Source organism: Thunnus thynnus, chromosome 14, assembly GCF_963924715.1.
Source record: "Thunnus thynnus chromosome 14, fThuThy2.1, whole genome shotgun sequence".
Taxonomy (NCBI): domain Eukaryota; kingdom Metazoa; phylum Chordata; class Actinopteri; order Scombriformes; family Scombridae; genus Thunnus; species Thunnus thynnus.
The window spans coordinates 22,277,614-22,304,182 of record NC_089530.1 but is presented as its reverse complement, the minus strand read 5'-3'; the positions used below and the strand labels follow the sequence as shown (position 1 = coordinate 22,304,182).

At 40.1% G+C, this 26,569-nt stretch overlaps 1 protein-coding gene across 2 annotated transcripts; it reads left to right on the top strand.

The window, feature by feature from the left end:
• The first annotated feature begins 1,070 nt into the window (after positions 1–1,070).
• desi2 (desumoylating isopeptidase 2) lies at positions 1,071–26,171 on the top strand. 2 transcript variants are annotated; one of them, XR_010931376.1, is made up of 6 exons: positions 1,071–1,741; positions 14,590–14,662; positions 14,874–14,967; positions 18,510–18,651; positions 21,434–23,644; positions 24,145–26,171. XR_010931376.1 is itself a non-coding variant. In XM_067610601.1 (5 exons), exons 1-5 carry the CDS (start codon positions 1,694–1,696, stop codon positions 21,707–21,709), a joined length of 633 nt encoding a protein of 210 aa, XP_067466702.1. In that variant the 5' UTR covers positions 1,071–1,693; the 3' UTR covers positions 21,710–26,171. The 2 variants fall into 2 exon arrangements, 1 of the variants encoding a protein (XP_067466702.1); XM_067610601.1 differs by having other exon boundaries at positions 21,434–26,171.
• The last annotated feature ends 398 nt before the right edge of the window (positions 26,172–26,569 follow it).

The window sequence follows — 26,569 nt, the reverse complement described above, 5'->3', positions numbered from 1 at the left end:
ATAATATGTCCCCTTTAACTTCCTTTCAATTGACTTATTGAAAGTAACTAAGTATATTTACTCAAGTACTGTACTTAAGTACAATTGTGAGGTACTTGTACTTACTTGAGTATTTCCGTTTTATGCTACTTTATACTTCCACTCCACTATATTTCAGAGGGAAATATTGTACTTTCTACTCCACTTCATTTATTTGACAGCTTTAGTTACTTTTCAGATGAAGATTTGACACAATGGATAATATAACAAGCTTTTAAAATACAACGCATTGTTAAAAATGAAAAAAGTGGTTTCCAACCTTTTTGGCTTTTGACGTCTTAAAAAAAGAAGTGTGTTGTCAGAGTCACATTTCAGATGTCTATGAGTTGCTAACAGCTCCACCAAATAGTGACTTTTCCCTCTAAACTTCTTACATGGTTTAATTTCAATAAATGTTCAATTGATACAATATTTCACCAGAAATCAAAGATTAGAGAAAAAGTCCAAAAACCGGAAACAGATTTGTGTATCAGAACTTTGTTTTTTCTTCTTTCCTCTCCCATTAATCATCTCACGACCCCTCAGATTTATCTAGTGACCCTTTAGGGGGGCTGAACCCCTACATTGGGAGCTGTGTATAAGGTAATTCAAACTAGCTCCACCTCCAGCAGCTACAACATTAACATGCTGCTTACACACTGATGCTTCAGTATTAATAATCTAATGATGTCATATATAATAACATATCAGTCAGAGATACCAAATGAGTACTTTTACTCTCACTTAAGTAGGATTTGTCATGCAGGACTTTTACTTGTAATAGAATATTTTTAAATTGCTTTATTAGTTCTTTCACTTCATTAAAGGATCTGAGTACTTCTTCCACTACTGAAGTACACTAAAGTATGTCCACATACTTCTGGCCACATAGTGCAGTTCTCCTTTTTTTAGTTTCGTTCCAGTTGCTTGAAGCTGCCTGTTTTGATCATAGACTGTGTGGTTTTGATGTACTTAACAACAGAACGACATTACCCATAATGCTCAGAGCGTCAAAGGTCGATTAATCGAGCGTGGAGTCATCGCACATCTCCGTTCTGCCCACTCTCACTGTCCAATTTTCTCCCAGCAGTCAGTCGCATCCTGCCTGCAAGCTTTCAGCGCTACCGTTAGCTAGCTAATAAGGGAGTAGCGAATCATCTTTACTGAGGAAATTACGTTTTGATATCTCAACATGATGTCATTTCGCGGAATAGTTCGTCCGGGAAAATGAATTTGCGTTTTTTTCCGTGCCAAAACGCTTCGGAGAAGATAAAATTGCCTCTGTGAAGTCCGCCTTTTTTTTTTCACTTCGACCTCGGTAACGTAGCTTGAACGGGTTTAGCAAGTCAGTTCGTTTTGACAACCGAGTGGCTCCTCTGTCCTCAACCGCCGCCGCTGAGGAGGAGGGGGGAGCGATATTTGGACAAAGCCAGTCAGATGTTGGACGGTGTAAATATCCTCCTACCCGAGACGTTTTTCACACCGGGTTGTGAATTATTAAGCTGATCATCTGTCGTGAAAGTGCCAGGAATAAAAGGGGGAGGAGTAGGGTCTATTTTTGGGAGGGCGAGAGTTCGGATCTCGCACCGGAGGAAGGAGTAGTATCGGGAGGGGGGTGTGCGGAGGAGGAAGACCCGCAGAGAAGAAGGGACGTAACGGGGGGGAGAAAATCCTGATGCCAGTGATGGCAAACGAGCCGATCATCCTAAACGTCTATGATATGGTGAGTAGAAAGATAGAGGTTGGTTAAAGATGTATGTTTTTAGCACTTATTTGCTAACTTACACATCTATATCAACAATGGCAGGAGGCAACGCCAAACTCCATTATAGAAAGGTGATTTAACGCTACATTAGTTATCAGCTAGGGCTGGGCGATATGGACTAAATCAAATATAACGATATTTTTGACCAAATACCTCGATATCGATTAAAATCAAAATTAAACACCGCACACTGAAATTACTTTACTGTGACTTTCCTAGGAGTGAACAACGCGTTTTGCCTGTAGCTTCTTCAGGTTCGCTCAGGGTTGGGCAATATATTGATATTATATCAATAGTGACAGTTAAGTTATTTCAGTGTGCGGTGGTTAATTTTGATTTTAATTTTTTCACCTAAGATGTTCGTGCAACTGACCAGCACCTGATTGAAAATACAGGCTGTACACTGGGATTTCTGTCCACCTCAGTATTGCGACAATATTGTAGTGATTACTATTCATGCTTTCACAAAATACTTACACAATGAGATGTTTGATGAATAATCACTAATAATGTGGATATAATGACTAAGTGGGTAAAGGCAAATAATATTACAGCCAGAACTGGTCTGGTAAGGTCCAAAAATTATGTCACTTATTGCAGCCTTTTAAAACCAGGAAAAGACAACACTTATCACGATATTACAATATCCAAAATCTAAGACGATATCTAGTCTCATATCACAATATTTTAACAACCACAGATGACTACACGCGCCAGTCCTTGGCCAACGAGTTGACCCTTTTGCTTACTGGTTAGTGCAGTCGTCTGTGGTCAGGGAGACTGGGGTTTGAGACCTGGTGTGGGACCCTCCTTGCATTGCATTGCATTGTCACCTTGAGGCCATCAGAGGCGCATTTGCTTACAGGCGTGAGGGAGCTCGAAGAAGCTGAAGCGCAGAGACGTGCTTCCTGTAATGTGACAAACACAGATGACTAGATGCGCTGGCTGTGACCAAAGGGTTGATCCTTTGGTTCACTGGTTAGCGTAGTCATCCATGGTCTGGGAGACTGGGGTTTGACACCTGGTGAGGAAACCCCCCTTCGCTGTTATAATATTGATATAATACCTATATATTGCCCAGCACTATTATCAGCAGATATGCAAAGATGAGAGTCAAAGATTGAAGATCTTTTACAAATGATTACTGTATGTAACACTCACCAAGCATACATCCACAACACCAAACTCTGCTCATTTTTTTGTGTGTTGTCACTTTTGTGCAATATAATGTTTATTTATATATATTTTAATTCATTTCTCTCATCTTTCTCCTCTCTCTCAACTTTTTTTCTTTTATTATAATTGTAAATATTTTATTATATAATCTAATTAGAACTAGAGCTTGAAGAAGCCAAATTTCACTGCTTTCAGTGTTGCCATCTGCTGTGTTGACGTGCATGTGACAATAAAAGCTCCTGAATCTTGAATTTTAATACAATTTCACCTTTAGAAATTGTTTCCCTCGGTTATTTTCCAGCAAAATACACAATGGATCACGGCAGAGTGAGGCTGAATTAACTGCAAAAAAATTCTTGACAAAGTGGGGCCAAGGAAAGCGGTGCAAAAAGTTTTAAGAATGAAAAACAACTTGAAGCCCGTAGCTGTCTCAAACACACCTTTGCTCACACATGTAATGTTGCCTTGTCTCGATAATACTGGATCTCCATATTAGGAGTGGAGCAAAATGCTTCTCATCGGACTTTTTAAGCAGTTGTAGCCAAAACAGAACAGTGACAGAAGTGAAACATTTACAGTGATCAGTAAAACAAAAGAGTCTTTCATGTGTTTCCTTTGAAATTAATTCGCCAGTGTCAGTTTGTAAGCGGACCATGGCTTTTGCTTTTTAGGGTTTCAGTTCTCTCAGGACCAAAACAGGAAAACATGGTAGTGCACATCAAACCACAAGTGGATGTGAAAGTAAACTGCACACTTCTCTTGTGCAGAAACGTACAAATGAACGACAGAGTCTCTTTGCCTGTCTCTGTGTTACTGAACGAGGCTGAAAGAGGTTAAAGTCACTATGTTGTCACCACGCAGGGGGGATGAGTCAGTAGGGAGGGGTGGGCTGGAAATGGATCTGTTGATGAATCATTGATTGATATGGATTCCCCCGCGGTGGACGGATTACACTTAAAATAGAAATGGTCTTGTTAAGGGTTATACAACAGGAAGGGGACAGTTTTTATGTTTATAATGTGCTTTGAGACTTTTTTTTTTGAAAACCACAACTTTCCGTTAATGGCCACTAAGCTTTTTGTCCCTCGTTTTTTTTTTTTTTCCATCCTTTTTAATCTTGTAAAAGTTCAGATGATATCAAGACTCCTTTGTGGTTGGTACATGCCAAATCCTGTTTGTCTTCCCCTCTGGAACATGATATCTTTGTTCCTGACTCAATATGAAGATCCACTTATTCTCCAGCTCCTGATTTCCTCCTATTTTTACCTGATTTATTGCTGTTGTGCTCCCTTTTAGCTGATGGCTGATATGTCATCACAGGCCATAGGGTGGCAGGTCGTTTATATGGGTCAACACTGAGAGCTATAGTCATTAAACAGTATCTATAGTAGCGTAACACACTGTTTGAAGTCAGGAGTCAGGAGTCGGCTTTGGTAAGTACTGATCCTGCTCATATTTATCCACTTCATTACTGCATTTTTTTTTCCCAGCCTTCCTTCCTCTTTTCCTTCCTGTTTTCTCTTTCTCTTCGCCCCTCATCCTTTCCTGTCATAACCTCCTCTTTTTCTTTCCTACCTCCTCTCTCTCTTTCTTCTCTCCTCCCCCTCTCTTTCTTTCACTTCCTCTTGTTTTTTTCACTTGACTTACCGTCCACATTAGTGTCTCACTTCCATTCATGTGAATGGCTGCGGGGGCCCTCTGCCCACTTTAACACGCAAAAGCTTACAGAGGCCACTCATACATACTGTATCTAACACACACAGGCGTAACTTGCATTTACAGTTACTTGCATGGGTGTGTCTGTGTGTGTGTGTGTGTGTGTGTGTAGGTTTATTCACGCCCATGCTTATTGTCAGTGTTGGTGTATTTTTGTGCGTGCTACTGTGGGAACAAGATATTGGCTTGTTCACAGTGGAGTTTCAGCCCTGCAGACAATGAGACGATGGCTGCGGTCCATTCATTCATCCCTCTGCTTTAAACACTTCCTCTGTCTATCGATCACACCGTGTTCAGACATGAGTACTTTTAGTGAGAAAAGTGACTAGCCGCTGGGGGTTTGACTGCCTGATTGGCTGCTTAACTGACTAAGCAACTGTATGGCTGACGGACTGTCTCCGTGCTTGCGGCCTGCTGGTTGGTTAATAACTGACTTACAGAAAAGAAAAGAGCAGAGGGTGATGGCGCCCAAATGTTTTGATATTTCAACCAACCACTGTAACATTTTCATCTGTTTTTTGACATACAGATCAGTTCAATTGATTTGCTGTTTGACTGATTTGCTTTCTTGACTAGTCGAGTCACATTGTGACTAAGTTTGTAGATTCACTCTTTGTTCACAGCGAGTCAGGCCGACACACAGAAAGCTCCTCTCTGACTATTGATTGACAAGGGTCAATGGGAAATCTGTTTGTTCACTTTCTTGCCCGAGAGTTAGATGAGAAGATCGATAACACTCTCATGTCTGTCCTGTGAAGTATGCAGGTAAGAGAGAAGTCATTGTGCCTGACCCAAGCTACCAGGAACGGCTCTGGGAAGCGATTTTCGCGTCGTGGTATCGCAGTTTACAGGATCATTACGTGAGACGCACTGGTTGTAAAAGCATTTTCCCCAATAGAAAGTTGTTGCTGTAAATAATCTTTTGAACATCAAAATGACTGTTTTCCTTATTAGAAGTCCATTCATGTGTGCAGGGAGCCAACAGGAAGTCAGCCGGCTCAGCCAGCAGAAGTCTTGGACATGCATACCAGCTCATCTGAAGAAGGACTCCAGTGCTCAGGCTCTGTGGGCCCTAAAATGTGGAAGGGTGCAGAGTATCTGGGTAATTTTTATGCCTGAAAGCTGGATGCATGAAGGGTTTGTTTTTTTTGAATAGGGCACCATCTTATAATACACCATCCAGCTCTCCTTAATGCATCCATGGCCTGGCCGCTGTTGCACAAATAAAACTGTTTAGAGGCCCTAGGAGGCTTATTGTTTCAATTTGGAGAGAGTCCAGCTAGCTTTTCCCTATACTGTACTTTAAGTCCTTATGCTAAGCTAAGCTAATCATCATCGCCTTAGCTCCATACCTCAAGACATGAGACATGTGAGTGGCACCAAGCTTCTCATTTAAACTCTTGGGCAATAAAGCTGATATATTTATTTCTCAAGATGTCAAACTATTTCTTTAATGATTCAAGTTTAGGTTGAGAAATGGGTCTGTGATGTCGTGTGCTTGTTACTGCAGGTGTTGGCAAAATGATGTGTAAACAAAGAAATCCCGGTTGAATAATCCACCTGCAACTTAAAAGACTTATCAGACACAAAGAGACTGCTCCGTGGTTTTACTCCCATGACGCCATATCTAACGACTCAAGATATGGTATTATGTCAGCAGTAATTTTCTACTAGCGGTTGTGTGGTAAATAGTAGAGTTGGTGCAATACTATGTGGTATGTTCATTTTGCATTTTATTGGCCAACTCAGTGTGTTGCTGGATGGACGCACTACAGCAAAACTTGAGCTAGAATGAACTTTTTTTTGCCAGATTTGATCCTGAGTTCTTTCGCCGGATCCCTCTGCAGCATCACTCTACCGTATTAACCTAGAGGACTCATTGAAATGAATGAGGAGGCTGTGTTTTATGATGCAATGCTTATTTGACTGGCTTAATGATCGACTGAGTGACTGGTTAGATGACTGGCTGTTTTGTCTAAGAGGAAGTCAGGAAACTGTGAAGATCAGATAATGGCAGAGGTTAAGACAGTGTTAACAGCATGTAGTGAAATGAATGAACTGAAGCGCAGCCCGGTCGTGGCCAGAGGTGAAGCATGGTGGCAAGATGAGAGCATTTTGCGTGTGGATCTACCTGACATGTACTCAAAAAGGCAGATGAAAAGGCTAATTCATCTTTTCTGTTTTGAGGATCAATAGTGTGTCACATGACTTTCAGGAATATCTGTGCAGACCGGAGAAGACACCCCCCCCCCTCTTATCCTTCCACAATTCCCACTCTCTCAGGTCCTCCCCGCCGGCCCGCTTCCATCTTTACTAAGTGGATTTCCTGGCCAGCTCTGAGTGCTTTAGTACGCTGCTCTAATGAGACAGCATTATCTGTACACCACCTGTCTGCCTGCCAGCCAGCTCTGTGGTCTACTGTATCTCTGAGTGTGTGTGTGTGTTAGTGTTAGGGTATTAGGTGTAACGCCGTCATGTAGCTACAGTAGATACACTCACAGCAGGGCAGGTCGGTGTATTCTGTGTGTGTGTCACGATTCCAGTTGTGCTTTTATAACCTTTAGCTTACAAAGTATTATGTGCCAATACAAAAGTAATAAGTTAGGAGTGTACTCGAGCATGCTGGGACACCACAGCATCCACTGCAGGTGTAATTTGGTGTAATGGGAGGAGCTTTTGCATGTCTACTCTCAATAATCCTGCACAACAGAAACACAGAAGTAGAAACTCAAACAGGTAAGTTAGGGTTGAGTGATAAGAGAGTATAAACTATGAAATGATGGCAATCTGTCAATCCTAAGAAAATATACTTATCTATAGTGAGGTAGTTAATATCTCTGGTTGTCTTAGGCCACTGTTGATGGCCGTTGCCAATTATTTTCTTAATTAATCGACTGATTGTTTGGTTTAATAATAATTCATTAGAAAACAGTGAAAATTGCCCATTACAATACGCTACAGCACAAGGTGACGTCAATAAATGTTTACAGTCCAAAATCCCAAAATATTCAATTTACTATGATGTAAGATGAAGAACAGCAGAAAATTCAGAACACAGAACCATCAAATGTTTTGCATTTCTCCTTGAAATATTATTTAAACAATTAATCAAACATTGTAGGAGCTTATTTTTCTTTCGATTGACTAATTGATTAATCGACTAATAGCAGCTCTGGTTGCAAATCATTGATTGACTGCTTTATGGCAACATTGCACTGATGCAACCTGATTCATCAGGTATTTAATTCACTGGTTTAACCAAAAACATACATTCCCCTCTTATTATTTTCAACAATTTCTCAGTTGAATTTCCAAAAAAAACTTTCCTATATCACTCATCAGAAACTGTTCAGGCAAGGCGGTAAAACAGCCAGCATCTCATCTAGTGATCAGTTTAGTTTTAGTTAGACATTCGGTGAATGAAACAGCACCTCAGCTGTTTTTTTCCCCCTGAAAGTTAATGTTTTATTTAATAGGAAGGTATAATTTTTTTATGTTAGTGAAGGTGGTCTCTCAGTCAACCTCTGCTAAAAAACACTGCGGTAAATCCTGACTGTATATCATACTGTACATACTGTGATTTAAGATTTTATCCATAACACCCAGTGTTTTAATGTTTCGGCCGTCAGCTATAAATGTTTCTGAAAATGTATTTATGTCAGTTTGGTCAAATGGCACTACAGTACCCATGAGCCTCATCTGTTGTTGCAGTGTAAGCTTACAGTGGCTACAACTGTAAAAACAGAGTTTAAACGTATCTGTAGCATTTCTTTGTTGCCGTCAGGAATAAAACGTTGCTCCGTAGTTGCAGAATAGATCCAAATGAACCAAAATACAAATTCTAGTTATACGATAATAAGTTATACAAAGCTCATCCACTTTACTTTAACTTATCATGAGTTGGTCAGCAACAAAACCGGGGACGAGATTCATGTTCGGCGCCTTAATGTCTAGGTCACCAGGGCGTCCTCATTTCCTCTTTTTCAATTGTAGTTTCATGATCAGAGGCTGGAGCAAATCAAATCATCTTATCTTTGCAGTGCTGTGTCCAAAATTAACTTTTTGATTTACGCACTGAGAACAAGGTTGGCTAAGAATGATTTTTTTGGCTAAAAATACATTTACTAGAGCAGAACAGACTTCAGTGCAGACTGTTAATTGCTGACACAGCACAAATTTATCAGCACTGGGCTTGTGGCCGGTAGTCGTTTCCTTCCCTAAATGTTTTTTCAGTTTGGTTTCAGTCAAAATGTTTTTGCTGTTGAGTTTCAAAGCAGTGATGCACATGATGTGTCTCCTCGCTAATTATTCTGTTTAACACAGTCAGAGATGCTATTGAGGAAACAGCTCACATATACAGCACAGTGTGGGATGAGTACGTATCCGGGCATTTAACAGCAGCATCCAGTTTCTCTTTGTTCATCCATCTCTCTGTCTTTCCCTTCTTCCCTCTTTCTGTCTTTTTTAATTCATTCATAAACACACAACTTTGCTGTCACACACACACACTCAGCCTTTTCTCTCTGTGCTGTGGAGGAGGCAGGTTTTAACGAGCTTCAAAGTAATGAGGGATAAGATAAGAGTCTTATTTCACCTCTGGGTGGGAGGAGGAGGAGGAGGAGGGGGAGGAGGAGGAGGAGGAGGAAGAGTAGCGACCTAAACTAGCTTTCTTTGTTAATCCTGTGGGCAGACAGGCAAGCAATCTGCTTTTTCCTGCAGATTAACTTGCTTGAAATATTTTTACCCCACACACTGTGTTTGAACATCTAACTGACACTGTGCTCAGAGGGATTTAGAGTTAGTGCAACAGCAGAATAAGCTTCTGGTCGTGTTAAAGTCTTCCCTTTGTATAAAAAGTCAGTTGTGGCTTTTTGGGTCTCTGGTAGCTTCGGCTTTATGTCGCAACTTAAATGCTGTCTGGATGCTTTGAGTGTTAAGTTGTCTGGACAGGATTCATCGAACTGGTTAGGTTTGCACCTGAACCTCTCTAAAGCTCTCTCTTCTTAGAAAAAGCCCTTGAGAAAAGTACTGAAGCAGTGAGGAAAAACTCTCGAGCTGATGCAGCAGATTACATCGGCCGAGGCTTCTCTTCAGACTTTGAGAACCAGCTGTTGTAGACACAGACGGCTATAATCCTCGAACTCAATGAAAAAAAAACACAAAACTGCTACAAATGGGGATTCAGTAATGACATTTTTGCTCAGTTCTTAAAAAAAAAACTTGCCAGTGGTTAGGAACCACAGGATGAGCTGTAGTGTTATGTAGAGCTGAAACAATAAGTCGATCAATTGATGAGGAAATTGTTTGGCAACGATTTTGATTGATTTTTTTCATTGTTAGTCATTTTTTAAGCAAAATTGCCCCAAATTCTCTTGTTCCAGCTACTCAAATGTCAATATTTTCTGGTTTTCTGTTGTGTATACTAGGGATGTAACTGGTTAATTGCCGTTAATAATTGAATTGATTAAAAATATATTACCCGACACTGCAGAAAGCAAAGGGACTATAGTAACTTGGTGTTCACGTAATCTGCTCTTTAAATTCCTAATTTACTCAAAAAATGGTTTAAAAAAACAATTTTATTACGGGAGAAATTACACTGTATAATTGTTCATGATTACATGAAAAGAAAATTCCTTAAAATATGCAAAATATGTACTTTTGGTCAGAAAAAACAAGACATTTGAAGATGTAACCTTGGGCTCTGGTAAATTGTTATGGGTATTTTATTTTATTTTTTTACATTTTCTGACAAATAATCAGCAAATTAATCTATTATGAAAGTAATAGTTGCAGCCTCTGCGTCCATGTATACATACAGCATAAGAACATGAAATAAAAGGTCATTCTGGGGATGTTTAGAGGTCGTTGTTTTTGGACTTCATGGTGAGCCCTCTGGAGTTGTCAACAAAATATTTTACAAATTATAGTTGAGTCATAGAATTTATGTGGAACATTATAAAACAAGGGGGGAAAAATGGTTTGTTTTTAAGTTTAATTAAGTAGATCTGAATGGGATTTTCCCTATTTTAGTAAACAATGTCACAAAAAATAAAGCCACACCACTCTTGCAGTCTTTGTGCATATGTGTGTGTGTGTGTGTGTGTGTGTGTGCATATGTGTGTGTGTGTGTGTGTGTGTGTGTGTGTGTGTGCAAACCTTATGTAGGTCAGGAAACATACTCTGCAGCGTGCTGTGTGACACACTGGGCTGAAACGTTACACAAGCAAACGTTTTTGGCTCAGCGATCTTATCTCTAATTAATTGAATTTACTGCATTTATTCATCAGAATTACATAACACTGGGAGGGATAAATATTCAAATCTGAAGTAGCCATTATCCTGTGAACATGCGTATTGAGCTCACTGTTTAAATCACTAGAAACACTAATTCAGTTCTCTAAAAAACTAAAGTCCACATTCATCATTTTTCCTTCCTCTCTGAGACAGATTATGCACAGGATGAGAGCTGAGCTGACTCACCTTTACCTGCTTTAATTCAAAGCCTGTTTGTTTTACTCATTGAGGTCACGTCAGACAAGTGTCAGACGTTGACAACGAACTGGATTCAGTTTTTCAAAAAAAAACAAACCCAATGCGTTCACATGATTTTGTTCAGTTTCATTGAAGTGAATGTGAAATTCTGTTCAGCAGTGTAGAGTTAAGTTCTCCCACTTTTAGCACTCACCGTAGAAATGCTGTTTTATCAAGATGTGACCAATAATTACTTGCAAGCACTGACACGGTGCTACTGTCTGGAGCTGTGTGAATGTAAGAGCACATTTATCTCACAAAGTGGTGCCACAACAAAGGAAAGACAGACTCTTAAATGTACCTTTTTTAAATGGTATCATTACTTCATTATGTATTTTCTGTTAAGACAGGTCATCAAGAGGTCAATCTTCAGTATAAATCTACGAGCTATTAGTATGTAGAGAAAGGCAGTCTGTGTTGAGACAATGAGAAGAAAGGCGGGACACCTGAAAAATTTATGATGATTTTATTGGCTGCACTGGTGCATTATGAGGTCATCACTTAGGAGTCGCTGTTTTCCAGGAGGTAGCAATTAAGAGTTCAAGTGCTCGTGTCATTGGAACGTCAGGGTCTGATGGTGTGGGTTTACCTCATGCATCCAAAAGAAATCCTGCTGTCGGGTGAAAAATGGCAGCATGTGACAAATGAAACTAACATATACACAGTTTGTTTTGCATGTTTCTGCAGCCCAGTTCAAACAAGTTCCATATATTCTTTTCAATAACTTTTCAATTGTTTTTAGATTTATAAATTCCTTCCTACCTTCTTTGTAGTCACTTTCATTCACGTAAAGGATGAATATCAACTTGTAGAGAAGCAAAACTTAAACAGAGAGATAGTTAATCCATCACAGTTGCTTTTGTTTTCATTTTTGTTTCAAAGCTTGGCTGTGAAACTTCTCTCCATCATTACTCACCGTCAGTACAACAGCATAAACTTGAATACTAATGAATTATTACCTAATTTTATGTGCAACTGTTGGTAAACAGCTCAAGTCACAGAGTCCTGAACCTGACTGTGTGAAAAATACTCAGAAAAAAAAAACTTTACCTCAACTCACTCATCATTCCTGCTCTGTCTGGATCTTAACACAAACAGCCACAAGCCGATACAGTGTCTTCATTATCTTATGATCACACTTTGTGTTTAAACTGTTACACACAGTGTACAAAGGGAACAATTTGCAATGCAGATGTGTAGCGACAACCTCCAGCTCTGCCACCACTGATTGTGCACAGCTACATAACTGCATAACAACCGACAGGAAGTAGGAGAATAGTTTTTAATACGTTGCTGTGGTTGTCAGGCTCTTATCAAGCTGCTGAATATGATTTGCTATGCAAATGGTCTCTAAACATGAAGGAGGACTGCACACAATACATGTTAACCACTCGACCTGATTCAGCTCCATATTCATAACAATAAAAACAACCATGTGGTTTGTGATCAGCGCCGAACCAGCTCGCTAAATCAAATCAATCAGGATCATACTCTAGGATCTCTGGTGTGCAGAGGAAATGTAAAAGACGGAAACAAACGCCTGGAAAATTTGATTCAAGATCACACCCATGTTGATTAAATATTAGACTCTGTTTACATGAACTAAGTGTGTTCAATTCACATGACAGTTTTGCACCAAACCTGATTGATTATCTGCAAATTTGGATGAACACTGGCAGCGTGTGCAGATAGACAGAACCACGCATTGAGAAGAGCACTCTGGTTTTCATTGTTTAGGTGAGTGATTCTTTTAATTGGTAGTGAAAATGTAAGCCAATATATTGTTCTTTTTAGGGATACACCTATCTGACTTTTCTCTTCCATTACTGATTATCAATCCAATAATGGGTCTCTTTTTTTTTACGTCACCATGTGGAACTCATGGACTCCTTTTTATATGAGGAAATATGATAGCAGGGATTGCTGCCGTGTTAAAAGTCCTTTCAGGATCTCTCAGAGGAAATCTGTTGCTCGTTTCCTCGTCGCTTGTTTCTTTCAGAACACACCAGATAAACAAGACAACAAGAACAGCCGGAGATCGACCCCAAAACACTCCCAACAAGGGTTGAAGCGGGTTGTTATCAAAATATTAGTGTCCATAAACACAGATCTGTAAAGGAAAAAAAAAAGAAACACTTCAAAGTTTCCTCTGAGCACGTCTTGAGTAGTAAAAGCCGGAGAATTTTGTACTTGACAGACTGTAACTTTGGAATATAGCGTCTCATATCGGCACGTCAGTATTATATTCAGACAGATTTTGAAAATAAGTCTGAACCTATCCTTTAACACATGAAACTTATAGCAGAAACACTGAATTTTGATGTCTGATCTACTTATTACGGTCAGTATTTGCCCCTTTACCAACCCCGCAGATCGAATCAGTGCAACCCTATTAGATTTACTGAGTTATTCCGGAGATGTCACATCACGTTCTGTCCTCTGTGATAATAAATCATTTTCACACAAACTGAGTCTGCCTAGCAACAGCCCGGCCAATCACCTTGTAGCCACAGGATATTAGAAAGACACACGGCGCAGTACTGAGAAGATGGAAGGTAATGTCAGAGATCAGTGCTGCTGTGATCAATTATTGATTTTGTCTGCGCTCGTTGTCGTGTTTGTATGTGTCTTTTGTTGTCAGTGTGTGTGTAAAAGATCATGTGTAAACATCAGAGGCTCACAGATCTCATTTCAGCCAGCTCAGATCACAGGATGGTGGAGTGTTAGAAAAACACCGGCTATCACTGAACGATAAGCCGGAGAGATTACTTCAGTGTGTGACTGTATTTCTGTGCATCAGGTCTATTTTATCTGATTCTTCTGATGTGTTGTCTATGGATTTGGCATTTTGTTGACTTAGGTAGTTATTTCATACATGAGAATGTAAACGTCAGAGCACAGTAAGACAGTGACTCAAGCCAACAAGCCAAACAAACATGGATAAGGCTTCTTCAACTACCATCTGTGGTGTTAGTACAATGATCTCAAGTTTATGTTATATATTTCAGATTAAGTCATATGTTGATATGGATTGTGCTTTGGTGTGCTTAGTGTTGGCTTCTTGAGTATGTTTATATAAAGAATGTTTGAAATAATTCACTACTTGACTGTTTTTAGAGTCTTTCATAAAAAAAGCAACAACATAACACTATTGACTATTACTACACTACTGAAACAATAGATAGTGGACTACATTACATGAATGTTTTGGACATATTTCTTAAAGCACTAAGTGTGACAAATATACAGGAGCTACATACTTGAATATACAATAGTAGGAAAAGTTAAAAATGGAGTGCTGAATAGATACAAAGACATTGTCTTGTGTCCATCTTTTTCTTTAATGGGTCTCTGTTTGTTTTTTCTTTCTTTCTCTTCAGTACTGGATCAATGAGTTCACCAGCACTCTGGGCATCGGAGTCTTTCACTCAGGGATTGAGATCTATGGAAGAGGTAAGGTTACTTAGACATACGACACCGCCTACATCAGGTCGACTGCCTGAGGATGGTGTTTCAGAGAAGTTTTTTTTTTTTTTTACACTTGTTTTTATAAAACATACGTCAGCATCTTCACTTACAAGCTTGTCTGGTTAGAGGTTATTTACCAAAGAGAGACTTTTTTGCATGTTGTTGAAATATGCGTTTTAATGTTGTGTGTGTTTAGAGTTTGCCTATGGCGGACATCCGTACCCATTCTCAGGGATCTTTGAGATTACACCGGGTGATGCAACTGAACTCGGCGAGACCTTTAAGTTCAAGTAAGTAATTGAACATTTTGGTATTTATATGTGCTGAGTCCCCCGGTACACATGCATCTGTCAGGCAGTTCACTGGATGGTTTTATAGCCACTAGCAGGATGTATTGAAAGTCAAGCAGTCAAGCCCAAACTGTACTTTTCACATCTGCTTAGCTGTGAGGGTTTGCATTACGTAAATTTCGTCATCTGCCCATGTCCATGAGGGTTTCCAATCACATGGATCTTACACGACAGCTGCACATGTGTGGACACGACCGCATATGCTAATACCAAGTGTAGTATAAACAAAACTGTGTGTATGTCTGGCTCTTTAAGCTTCTTAAGCTTCTCAATTATACTTCTCATCGTCATAGCTGCTAAGGTCAGTATAATGTAAATTTTTCTGCTTACTGTACGTCCAAAGGGTCGGCACAGACCATCCATGTGCAACACAAAATTACGGCCACTAGTGATATGCAGGTAGGGGTTTTTTAATACCCGCACCCACCTGACCTGTTAGGAGAGCCAATCGGCACCGCCCAACCTGCAAGACCCGCAAACGTGCCACCTTTAGCCTACGCTACAGAAAAGTGAGCAGTGTTGCAGAGAGAGCGACAGAGAGAGGGGAAGAGAAGGTGGACAGTAGACTAATAATGCACAGCCTAGCCTATTGCACGCAATGTTTCTGTAAGTTATTTATAACTTACTTGGAACGCTGCTTTGTCACCTTTTGACCCGCCTGCATGACCATGCGATATTTTCTAGTAAGCTTACCCGAACCCGCCCGACCTGCCACCTAGACAATGGACTGTGTGCTCCAACTGCACATGTGTGAACACGTCCTCTTTCCGTGTCTGGAGTAGTTCATCAGTGAATCAGAGAGTTGGTCCATCACAGTCAGTAGTCCAGTCAGTCAGTCACGGGTCACATGTTAGTCAGTCTGTTAGCCATTAAGCTAGACAGTCCAGCAAGAGAGTCTCGCTGCGTCCCAAATCCATACTACATACTTATTATATACAGTATATATAACATACTTCTCATCATCACAATATACTGTTTTTGCAGTTAGTATACAACAAATGAAGCCTACTTCATACCAAACAGAAAGGACACCTAACCTCCCCTGACAGACGTCACATCAGACAACCGGCATATTTGAAAATGAGAGGATCTGCCACCTCATCTTCTGACAATTATTAAAAAGAAATGTTTCCAGCTGTTCCGTCGTCAGTTTTTCTGCTTCTTTTTATGAGATTCTAGGAGGCTGTACACCTTAACACGTACAGCTTTTCCCTCGTCCCTGTCCGTCCACAGCTCATTCAGAAATCCTCCGTATTTAGTATACATACCGTCTGGTTTAAGTGTTCTTAATTTGGTCACAATTGGTATGTAGCATGGGTTTGGGACGCAGAGTCAGTCAGTCAGCCAATCATCCAGTCATGAACTGCTGGATACACATCATCTGGCAGCTACACCAGCTGTACCTTAAGTCACATGACAAGTATGACATTTGATTGACATTTCATGATGCTAAGCCCTCTCACACCTTTATAAAGCTCGGGTTGTCATCCACACCAGGCCGTGTTGGGTTCATGTGTTACCCACCAAAATACACAGCACCAGTCAGTCAAATCAAAGCTAATCATTAATTTGTTCACAATGCAAGCCAGAGATTCCAGGCTTATTCTGTGTATCCAGTCAACCAGTCAACCAGTAAACCAGTATCTTCCTGTGATGAGGACTATGAGTTACTGCTGCTACAGGAAGGAGGGATTCAAAAAAAACACATCGGTGGAGAGAGTACAGCATGTGACAGACATCTTTTGATTTCACACTTATTTCTTCACGGTTAGTGGCAGCTGACTCGGACAATCAGAGTGAAAGAAAACAGAAGATTAAGCAGGAAAAAAGTGGAATTTCGTGTCGCTCTTCATGTGATACTGCATGTTGTGGCTTTGAAATGGGAAAAAGAGGGGAAATTGAGTGAAACAAAAAAAAAAACGTTGCATAAAAGTGTAAAGAGACTGGTCAGTCTACATTAGGGCTGCAACTAACTGCTAGTTATTTCCTTGATTAGCCATTTTATTGATAACAAGTCAGAAAATTGGGAAAAATATCCGTTTTAACTTCTAAAGTCCAAGATGATGTCTTCAGATGTCTTATTTTATCCAATCAAGAGTCCAAATCCAAGGAAATGGGGTTAACTATCATGTATGACACATCAATCCCTCAAATTTTAGAAACAGTACATTTTTGATATTTTTGCTTTAAAATATCAAATGTTTAGGCTACACTATATTGTACAATGTAATATTTTTTGACCCTGCATACAAGTAAATGAGGCGGAAGTTTCATGATCTTTACGCCTATAAAACCCAACCGTATGAAACCTCAAGAAAAGCAAAGGCGTTGGGCTGAAAATAAGTCGATTTAGCCGGACTGCAGAAATCAAAAGAGCCTGTAAATGTGAGATATTTCTCTCACACTGGTGCTGTGTTGGAGGATTTCAGTCTGTTGTGGTGTTGAGACAGTAGAGCACCCAGTTAGTTCAATACATTTTTGGATTCCCATCCCATAATCAGCCCGGGGTCTGTGTTTGTGTGCGTCTGTCTACCCGGAGCTACTGTGCTGCTGTGTATTACTTCTGCTCTAGTTGACCTGCCCCGTGGCTTTCGACAGACTCTCCCTGGCACACACACACACACACACACACACACACACACACACACACACACACACACACACACACACACACACACATACACACAAACACACAAATGGATAGACACTTTCTGTCTCCATGCAGGCCATTAGACTATAAGTATAAATGATCAGGGACAAATGCCTGTGTATCATCCACTGCAATGTATTTTTGCCACTTTAATCAAACTCTCAGTCAAACTGCAATCAATCATAATGTTCTGAAACCAGTAAACAGACCAACCATGTAAAATCCACATGAAAAGCTGCGATGCCTCATTTATTTGATCTGGAAAAGGAGTTTTAGCATAGTTTCACTTGTTTTTCTTAGCATTTTCTGTACATTTAATATTAAATCAGGCTTTTCTAACATGTATGCACCACAACTAATTTATAAATCTGTTTCGTCATACTTCTTAGACTCGGTCACTTTAATTAATTTGGTTCAAACCACCATAGCAAACAACTGTAGACAGTATAATTTAACTGGTAAAAATTTGAAAGGATTTTCTTTACTGTTTTTATATATTTTCAAACATTTGTAAGCACTGTGTCAGTTTAAACACTTTCATCTTAACATTTTTGGAACGTCCACCTTTTTTAGTTTGTAAAATTTTATGGAATTTTAAGTTAGTTTTTACGTTGCTAATATGGTGGAAAATATCGCAGCGTTCAACTGTAAGGCGAAGCTGGAAAGGAGCAAAAACTCAAACTGCTTTTGAATTGTTTTTTTTAATCATGAAACATGGATATTAAGACTTAGATGTGGATTTTAACAAAGTTTGAAACAACAACGTCCTGAAGTCATTCTTGATGTTTCGTCATATGTTGTAACACCTGCCTCCACACCCTCGTCTCTGCAGAGAAGCCATAGTCCTGGGCAGCACCGACTTCACGGAGGAGGACGTGGAGCGGATCGTGGAGGAGATGGGGAAGGAGTACAAAGGCAACGCCTACCACCTCATGCACAAGAACTGCAACCACTTCTCCTCAGCGCTGTCAGAGGTAGGTGCACACATACACACACACATGTTCTGTTTGCAGCAAGTTCAGGCAGATATACGCTCCTTTTCTTTTAAATTGAATTGACATGAGGTGTAGAAAAAAAACACTCAGTTAAGCGTGTGTGTGTGTGTGTGTAGATTCAAATCGGCTTATCTTGGTGTGACTAATGAGCAGGGAGTCTTACAGTTAGCATCTAGCACTGAGATGGGGATTAGGACACACTGATACAAGCCCAGACATGCATTGCCAGATGGCAACACACACACACACACACACACATACACACACACACACACACACACACACACACAAATCACATACACAGATGTACATACAACATGTCAACATACTTGCCAAGATAAATACACTAATGCGTAGGCAGACATTCACACAAACACGCCTTGATAGACGCAAATCTATATTAAAACACACAATCTCAACAATCACATCTACAGCAGAATATATAGAATCACACACACACACAACACACAGCATACCAGGGGGAGACAGTCTTGCCCTCAGGATTTTTCAGGTTTACTGTAACCTTATTAGCGTGTGAGTTAAAGAGAGACCCGAGGAGAAACCGATTGGACACGTAGATGGTTCTTGTCGATTTGAAAGATCACGCATGACAATTAATTCTCCAGAGAGAACGTCAGATGTGCATGACGCTGATGTCAGTCCTCCTTTTTTGAAAAGCAGATCAACTGTACTGTAACCCGACTGACACGTTGGCGCCGTTTCGCTACGTAGGTAGATTATTTATTTATACACAGTGCTGTTGTTCATCTGACAGCTGGACAGGAAAGCACAAAACTAAACACAGGAATGAAGGACACTGGTGTGCATTGATGTGCCCCAAAGGCCTTAAAAACTAAAAAAATTCCAACTGAAAATTTGTCCCACCTGTTACACTGGATTGTCAGTGGGTGAGTTTCCCCTTTGCTGTGTATGTTGAGTATTTTTTTTAAAGGATTGAAGAGGTTAGAGCACCATTCTGGCTCTTAAAAGTGGATGAAATTATCACAGTCCAGTAAAATGGTGCCAGTAGTGGAGAATGGAGTGATTTAACTTATCAGACCTAGAGAAGAATGTGCATCAACTATTAAATATTTGGGGCTTCTGCTATTATGTGTCATTAGCTTTGACCCTTATTAAAGCTGCTCTTGCCAGTATTTTTATATTAACAATGAATCGAGTCACTATGTCCTATGAGAAATGTGGTTTTGTAGTGATAAAACCACAGATAATCATCACTTGATTCTTCAATTCCCCTCTGTGAAGCCCTTTGGCGTCTTTCAGTTCCTTGTTTTGGTTTTATTACCAACAGCTTTACTGTTTTGGTTCAGACAGATTTAGCAACTAGCTCGTGAACGTAGCGGAACATTCTTGCAGCTAAAAAGCCAGATATTGACTTAATCAAGTGGATGCAAATAGGACTTCAAATGAATGCTATTTTTGCGCCGTGTCTGCACAATGTGTAAATAAACCACTGTTTGCTAACATGTTCACCAGATATCAAGTCAAAAAACCAGTTAATGGAGGTTCAAGGAGACCTGCATGGAGGAAAGGTTTAAAAAGATCGAAGATTATCTTGATGCCTCTTTTCTCCCTTTTCTTGCTTCCTCTCTTTATCTTCTCTTGCCTTTGAGTCAGTTATTTTTACCAGGAGTCATCCTTAGTGGCTGCTATAAAAAGCTAGCTGATCTACCAAGACCAGCTCATGTTGATGGTGATTTTAAAAGCTTGTTTGTGTGTGCAAAGAGGTATTTCTGATAAAGGAGCACATGACTGCTGTGCGAATTCCGCAGCTACACCATTTTTAGTCGAACACCGCATCGGGTGATTTTCATGGATTAGCTGCTTCTCTCTAGTGGACGCCGGTTTCCTCCTCCCTAGTTGAAGCTGTGCTCATCGGTGAGATCATCTGCGTAGTCCTGATTACAGCAAGCAGCCACAGTGATTTGCATTTTAGAGAGCCTGGATTTATTCCCATCACAACACAGTCATCTCTGAAGGAGGTGAGGAATCTTGCTAGCTGGCAAACCTAAAAACAGTCACTGCAGCATAAATGTAAGTAGTAAACCAGTGTAAAATATAGTATCATTCGCTGGCTGCATATGACGTGGCACAACATGCAGAATCAACCGCTTTGTGAGACATTTTTGTGGTTGAAATGCAAATCCACTGCTCCTGTCTGCTCATGCATCCTAAAAAGCAGCTTTGGTAAATGTTTTGATGAAAGCACAATTAAGCTCCTTTGAGTGTTAAAAACCCTTTGAGTTTCTTGGAAGCCACTTGTGTAATGCTGTAGCACTGAGCGCTAAGTGATGATAATTAGCCCTTACGTTGACATTATTGCTGCCTGTGCCTGCATGCTCGTCAGTTAAGGAAAGGAGGTGAGAGAGACAGAGAGATATCCACCAAAGACTCGAAAGGTCTTCCTCCAACCAGACCTACAAGCAGCTGGTTAGTTACATGGTTGAATGGCTACAGTAGAGGCACATGTCGCTCTCTCTGCATTGCCTGCCATGCATAAACGCCTTGTTTTTAAGAGCAATACTGATGAACCACCTAGCAATATAAGTCTGCTTAAAAACAATACGTTAATTCTTGTAATGTTCTTGGTTGTGTCCACAATACAGGTCTAATTTCAACTACAAAACATGTAAGAGTCACTGTTCTATGTCTTTCTAGTGTAAAATAAAGATAATTTTAAACTGTAGAAGCTTGTGACAGCTATTACAAGAACAATTTTTCTCTTTCTTCCACTCCTCACCAGATCCTGTGTGGCAGGGAGATCCCTCGCTGGGTCAACCGCCTGGCCTACTTCAGCTCCTGCGTGCCATTCCTCCAGAGCTGCCTGCCCAAAGAGTGGCTGACCCCGGCTGCCTTACAGTCCAGCGTCAGCCAGGAGCTCCACGGAGGAGGAGAGCTGGAGGAGGCCGAGGACGCCGCCGCCACAGCCTCCCTGGCGTCCATGTCACCCTGCTCACCTTCCTCCTCTTCCAGCCCTTCCTCCCTGCCTCGCCAGTCCCGCCACCAGCCACGCCGGTAAGAAGCCGCAAGAGGTCTGCTGGGAATCTGGGGGCCAGACTTGTGCTTACAGAGACTGACCCGCAGCAGCTGATGAATCCAGCTATGGCCAAATGTCCTGTCAGACTGTCCTCGAGCAAGGCGTTGAACTGCTACCTGCTCTGGGTAAGAATGTCAGCCAAATCTCTCACAATGACCCAGAGCAGTGGAAGGAGCTGTTGCTGCTGCTGACGAAGGCAGGAAACTTACTCTCCTCTCTCAGTGAACATGGCTGACGGATTCCAACATCCCATCCAAAATCCTAAATATTTCCCATGAAGTCTGTTGCGTTGTTTTACCAGCCAAATTACACTGCAGGATGGAAACAAGGCTGGTTGTTTCCCCACCAAAGTGTTTTCGTAGATTTGGAAAATTTGCCAGCAACATTCAGATTTTACCAGCACTGAGTTGGTGGATGGTGCTACTTCCCACCTTGTCTTAGTGGAAACCAGTGAAAGGAGATGCTGAAAAGAAGGTCTTATCTGTCCAATTGCTCCGCTCCTACTTTTAAGTCATAACTCATATATAACACAGACATGATAAACATATTTTTAGATTCAATGTGACTTAAACTTCCAGGGTATATCATCTCAGATATGCATCACAAACATCTGCTTCAAAATCATAGAAAAAAAGCTTCAGAACTTGCCTGAGAATCATCACATTTTCAAGTTTCCTTCAATATGAAAGTAGTCTGGTGATAGTTGTCTGCACCTTCATGTGTACTTTGCAAACAGGAACTGCTAACAGCTAATTCGGCCTGATGTTTCGTGGTGCTAATTTACAAAAATGTAAACAGATACAGGCTAAAAATACAAGGCTCAAGTTATACTTCCTGCTTGTCTCAGTTTTGTCTATGGGAGGGGGGGCCACAGTGTCAGAAAGCCCTGCTCTAACCCTCTTCAGCAGTCAAATATTTGTGCTGAGTGTTTGTGTTGAAACAGGATAACTCTTATGACATGTAGGCAGCTTTGTATTTACCTCTCACTGCTCGTTTTTCACTTGTTCGGAGTTGAAAAATCAAATTTTGATCAGCCAGGTGGAGCTGAGCCACGATGGCCCGAGAGACTCGTCAATGAAGTCAAATAGGCCTCTATTTAAAGCTTAATATCTTCTTTAGGGAACAGTTATATCATCAAGACACACACAATAAAAAATAAAGTTATCCTTTGTGTTTCTAGAGAGACTTTAAGGCACAGAAGATATATTTTAGGGAGTCACGTAAGAAAATATGTCTGTTACAGTACATAAAATAATGATTATTATTTCTGACTTTATCTAATTTTTGCTATTTTGTGAAATAGTGCATACCTTCACCTCTGTGGGACTGGAAAAAAATGTTCAAATGAAGAAACCTGAGAAGGAAAAATCACTTGCTCACAACTCATGTTCACACTAAGACCACAGCAACGGGTTTTTATCATATTGAACAACCACACAGTTGGAGCTTTTTTGACAAACTTCTCTGCGTTGGTTTCAACATTCAACCGTGGTCGTCACCTTTTTTGTTCCACGTCGAGATCTGACACATTTAAAAGAGGAACAGGAGCAAAAGCAAACTTTTCTTGACTGAAACTTCTGTTCGTTATCATGGTTTTAAATTACCACTAGCCAAGCGCTTGTATAATTTGACTGTGGCTGGTAAATGTTTCCACTGCAGCCAGCTGTACTTAAGATATCTGTTCTGCAGATAAATATTTGGCTGGTAAAATGACAGAAACAGCAGGTGGATTTTTGGATCTACACCCTTTGCCTCAAAATGCTGTGTGTGCATCAGGACCTCGGCCTTTTTTCCTCCTTTTTCTCTTTGTGACGGACTCAAGCCAGAGCTACAATCAGCCTCATAGACACAAATAAACTGAAACTGAAGCCTCGAGTCCAAAATCCCTCAACACACTTTGGATGGGTTCAGTTCCAGGTGATACTTGGTCCCTTTCTTTGTGTCTTTTTGATGTCAAATATGGATCAGTCAGGCATCTGTAGCAGCTGTTAAAGTCCTACCTGCCCCTCATGGAAAAACCACAAGTGATTTGATAAAATTGATTTTTTTTTTTTTTTAAATCAGCCTGTAATGACATCATCAGGTAATAGTAACAATTATTACGTGACCAATAATGGAAGATCATTAAAATGTTCTGAATAATTTAAGAATTAGGTTTAAAAAGAGAAGCCTGTTGTTACCAGAAGGTTTAAATTCCAGGTTTGTCTTAGTAGCGACTGCCATGGTGCCTTTGAGCAAGGTACTTAACCCACAAGTGTTCCAGTGGCCAACAGTAGAAGACTGTGGTTGCACTGGATGGCTCCCAGTTTGTACATCTTTGTTAGCGTTTAGCAAAACGTGTCATCTTTACCCGGTTTAATTCAAGGTTCAAGTTTGAGCACATGACGTTAGCCCATAACAGTCTGTAATCCACACAGAGGTCTGAAGCAGAAGAAGAAGAAGAAGAAGAAGCAGAAGGGCACAAAGGAAGCAAAGGAAGGGAGTTTGAGGAAGAGTGGGTCTTAAAATGTGAACTGAAATTTTAACTGACCTGCCGTCAACCCGCTACAACACACAACACAGTGCAGCCTGCACTCCTGACAGCCGTTTTCCTCACATCTGTGTGTCCAGTTCGGGATGATGCACATTGGCGTCGATTTGGAGCATCACACACACACATTTTGAAGGATAGGTTCACAATGTTTCAAGTCTGTTTTAAAACAACAGTCAGGTGCCCATATGAACACTGAAGGAGGTTTTCCTCACTGTAAGTTTAATTTTTAAAGTTTAATTTTATGTTTTTTACAGGAAGATGCTGCTTTTCCAAAGTGGTGAGCACCTCATTTGAAACTCTTAACATGCTGTCAGCAACATGTTTGCTACATAATGTGTATTGTCCCAAACAATAGTCACGGATGTGTTGAAAAGTTATTTTTACCTGCTGGAAGTCTGAGGCCAAGATGACAAGCAGGAAAACTGTCAAAGTTTGTCTGAAAAATCTTGTTTATGGTTTTGAAATTCTTACTGTATTTATATGATATATGCCTTTTTGTCTGTTTGGTTTATGTTTGATAAACTCAGGACCCCAAAAGGCTTTGTAATATAATCCTTTAAAACTTTTTATCCCACATTTTATGTTTGCATTCGTTGCTTTTTCTAATGCAGTAGGTCACTCCATAGAGCTTTTCAAGAACGCACTGTGGCAGTGCAGTTTTATACTCCTCTCTTTGATAAAAAAAGAGCTTTTGTTTACAACCTGTATGTTTTTATGTGAGCCTGTGCTGCTCCTTTTTTTTCCCTGTCTGTGCATGAATGTGTGTGTGTGTGTATGAGAGTGTGAGTGCGCACTTGTATTACATATGGTTAGTATCAAGAAGCTGCCAACTGGGCCAAATTTTTCCTACATCACACAGACACACAGGTAAAACACACTCTTTTAATTTAAATTTTAACAAATGTAGCAGTGTTTCCAGCTGATTTTTTTTTTATTTCTTTACAGAAAGAAAACTTTTTGTCCTCAAGCAAATTTGAGGACATTTTCAGTAATATTTTTTGGGGGGGCAGTGGCAGATCATTTCTCAGATTTCAGCTATAATGTACAAATACTATTTTCAGGACTTTTTTTTTTTTTTTCCTAACAAATAAAACAGAAGCAGTGTTAATGCAAGACACACTGTAAAACATGAAACCAGCATATTTGTCTCATTTGGAGTGAAAGGGTTCAAGTCTGTATCATGAGCTTAATTTTAAATGTTTTAGTAAGTATGAATGAGAAAAAGACAAATGTATTTTGATTTTTTTTTTTGAATGCACAGACACAGACTGACACACATGCCGATGTCGGCGTCCTCTGCTGGCTGTTATTTGTACTGTTACCTGTCTGTCACCATAGACAGTTCAACCTACAACAACACTGAGGTTTCCCTTCACCTTCATAGGTTCAGATAGTGATCTGCTGTTACATGATCATTTCTTTCTATTGAGAAATAAACAATACTGTCTCTCTTATATGACGCCTTCCATTTCAAAATGCTGAGGTAAAAATGCTTTCTTTTTGTTTTTATGTCAACATTTGACTTTTAAAATAACCACAAATCACCATTATTGAGGCCAAAGATAGGAAAAACTTCACTGATCTTCACTCCTTTTTTGTTAACAACCATTGAAGTGTCATCACAACTTTTTTTAATGAATGTCTCATTTTGGAATGAACCCTCATTCTCTGCGTAAATGTAGTTATTTGATTATTATAGTAAATGTCTCATCTAAGGATTATTTGTGGGACTTTGTAGAAAACAGTTTGTGTATTTGCACCAATTGTTTGAGCTATGGATGTAGATTGGGAAACCTCAGTCATTCATACGCTGGAAAAAACTGACTTCAGATGTTTCACAGAGCCTTCAGTGGAGCCGACCAGATTTGTAGCCTGTTGGAAAATTATTAAAGAAAAGTATACGATCTGTGACTCTGTGTCGTGACTGTTTTGATAAATTATTGGTTATGCTCGTCCACTTCTAGTCCCAGAAAATTGCCTTAGACAACAGTCAGTGGTGGAAGAAGTATTCAGATCCTTTACTTAAGTAAAAATACCAATACAGTAATGTAAAAATACTACATTACAAGTAAAAGTCCTGCATGACTTCTTAAGTAAAAGTACATAAGTATTAACAGCTTGATGTAGTTAAAGTATTGCAGTAAAAGTAGTGGTTTGGTCCCTCTGACTGATATATCACTATATATGACATTATTAGATTATTAATACTGAAGCATCAGTGTTAGAGCAGCATGTTAGTGTTGTAGCTGCTGGAGATGGAGCTAGTTTGAACTACTTTATATACAGTTAGCTAGTTTAGTCCAGTGGTT

Excerpts from the sequence above, each read along its gene's own strand:
- desi2 (XM_067610601.1), top strand. The coding sequence starts at position 1,694 with ATGCCAGTGATGGCAAACGAGCCGATCATCCTAAACGTCTATGATATG. Across the intron at positions 14,663-14,873 it reads GATTGAGATCTATGGAAGAG|AGTTTGCCTATGGCGGACAT; the intron begins GTAAGGTTACTT and ends GTGTGTGTTTAG. Across the intron at positions 14,968-18,509 it reads GGCGAGACCTTTAAGTTCAA|AGAAGCCATAGTCCTGGGCA; the intron begins GTAAGTAATTGA and ends TCGTCTCTGCAG.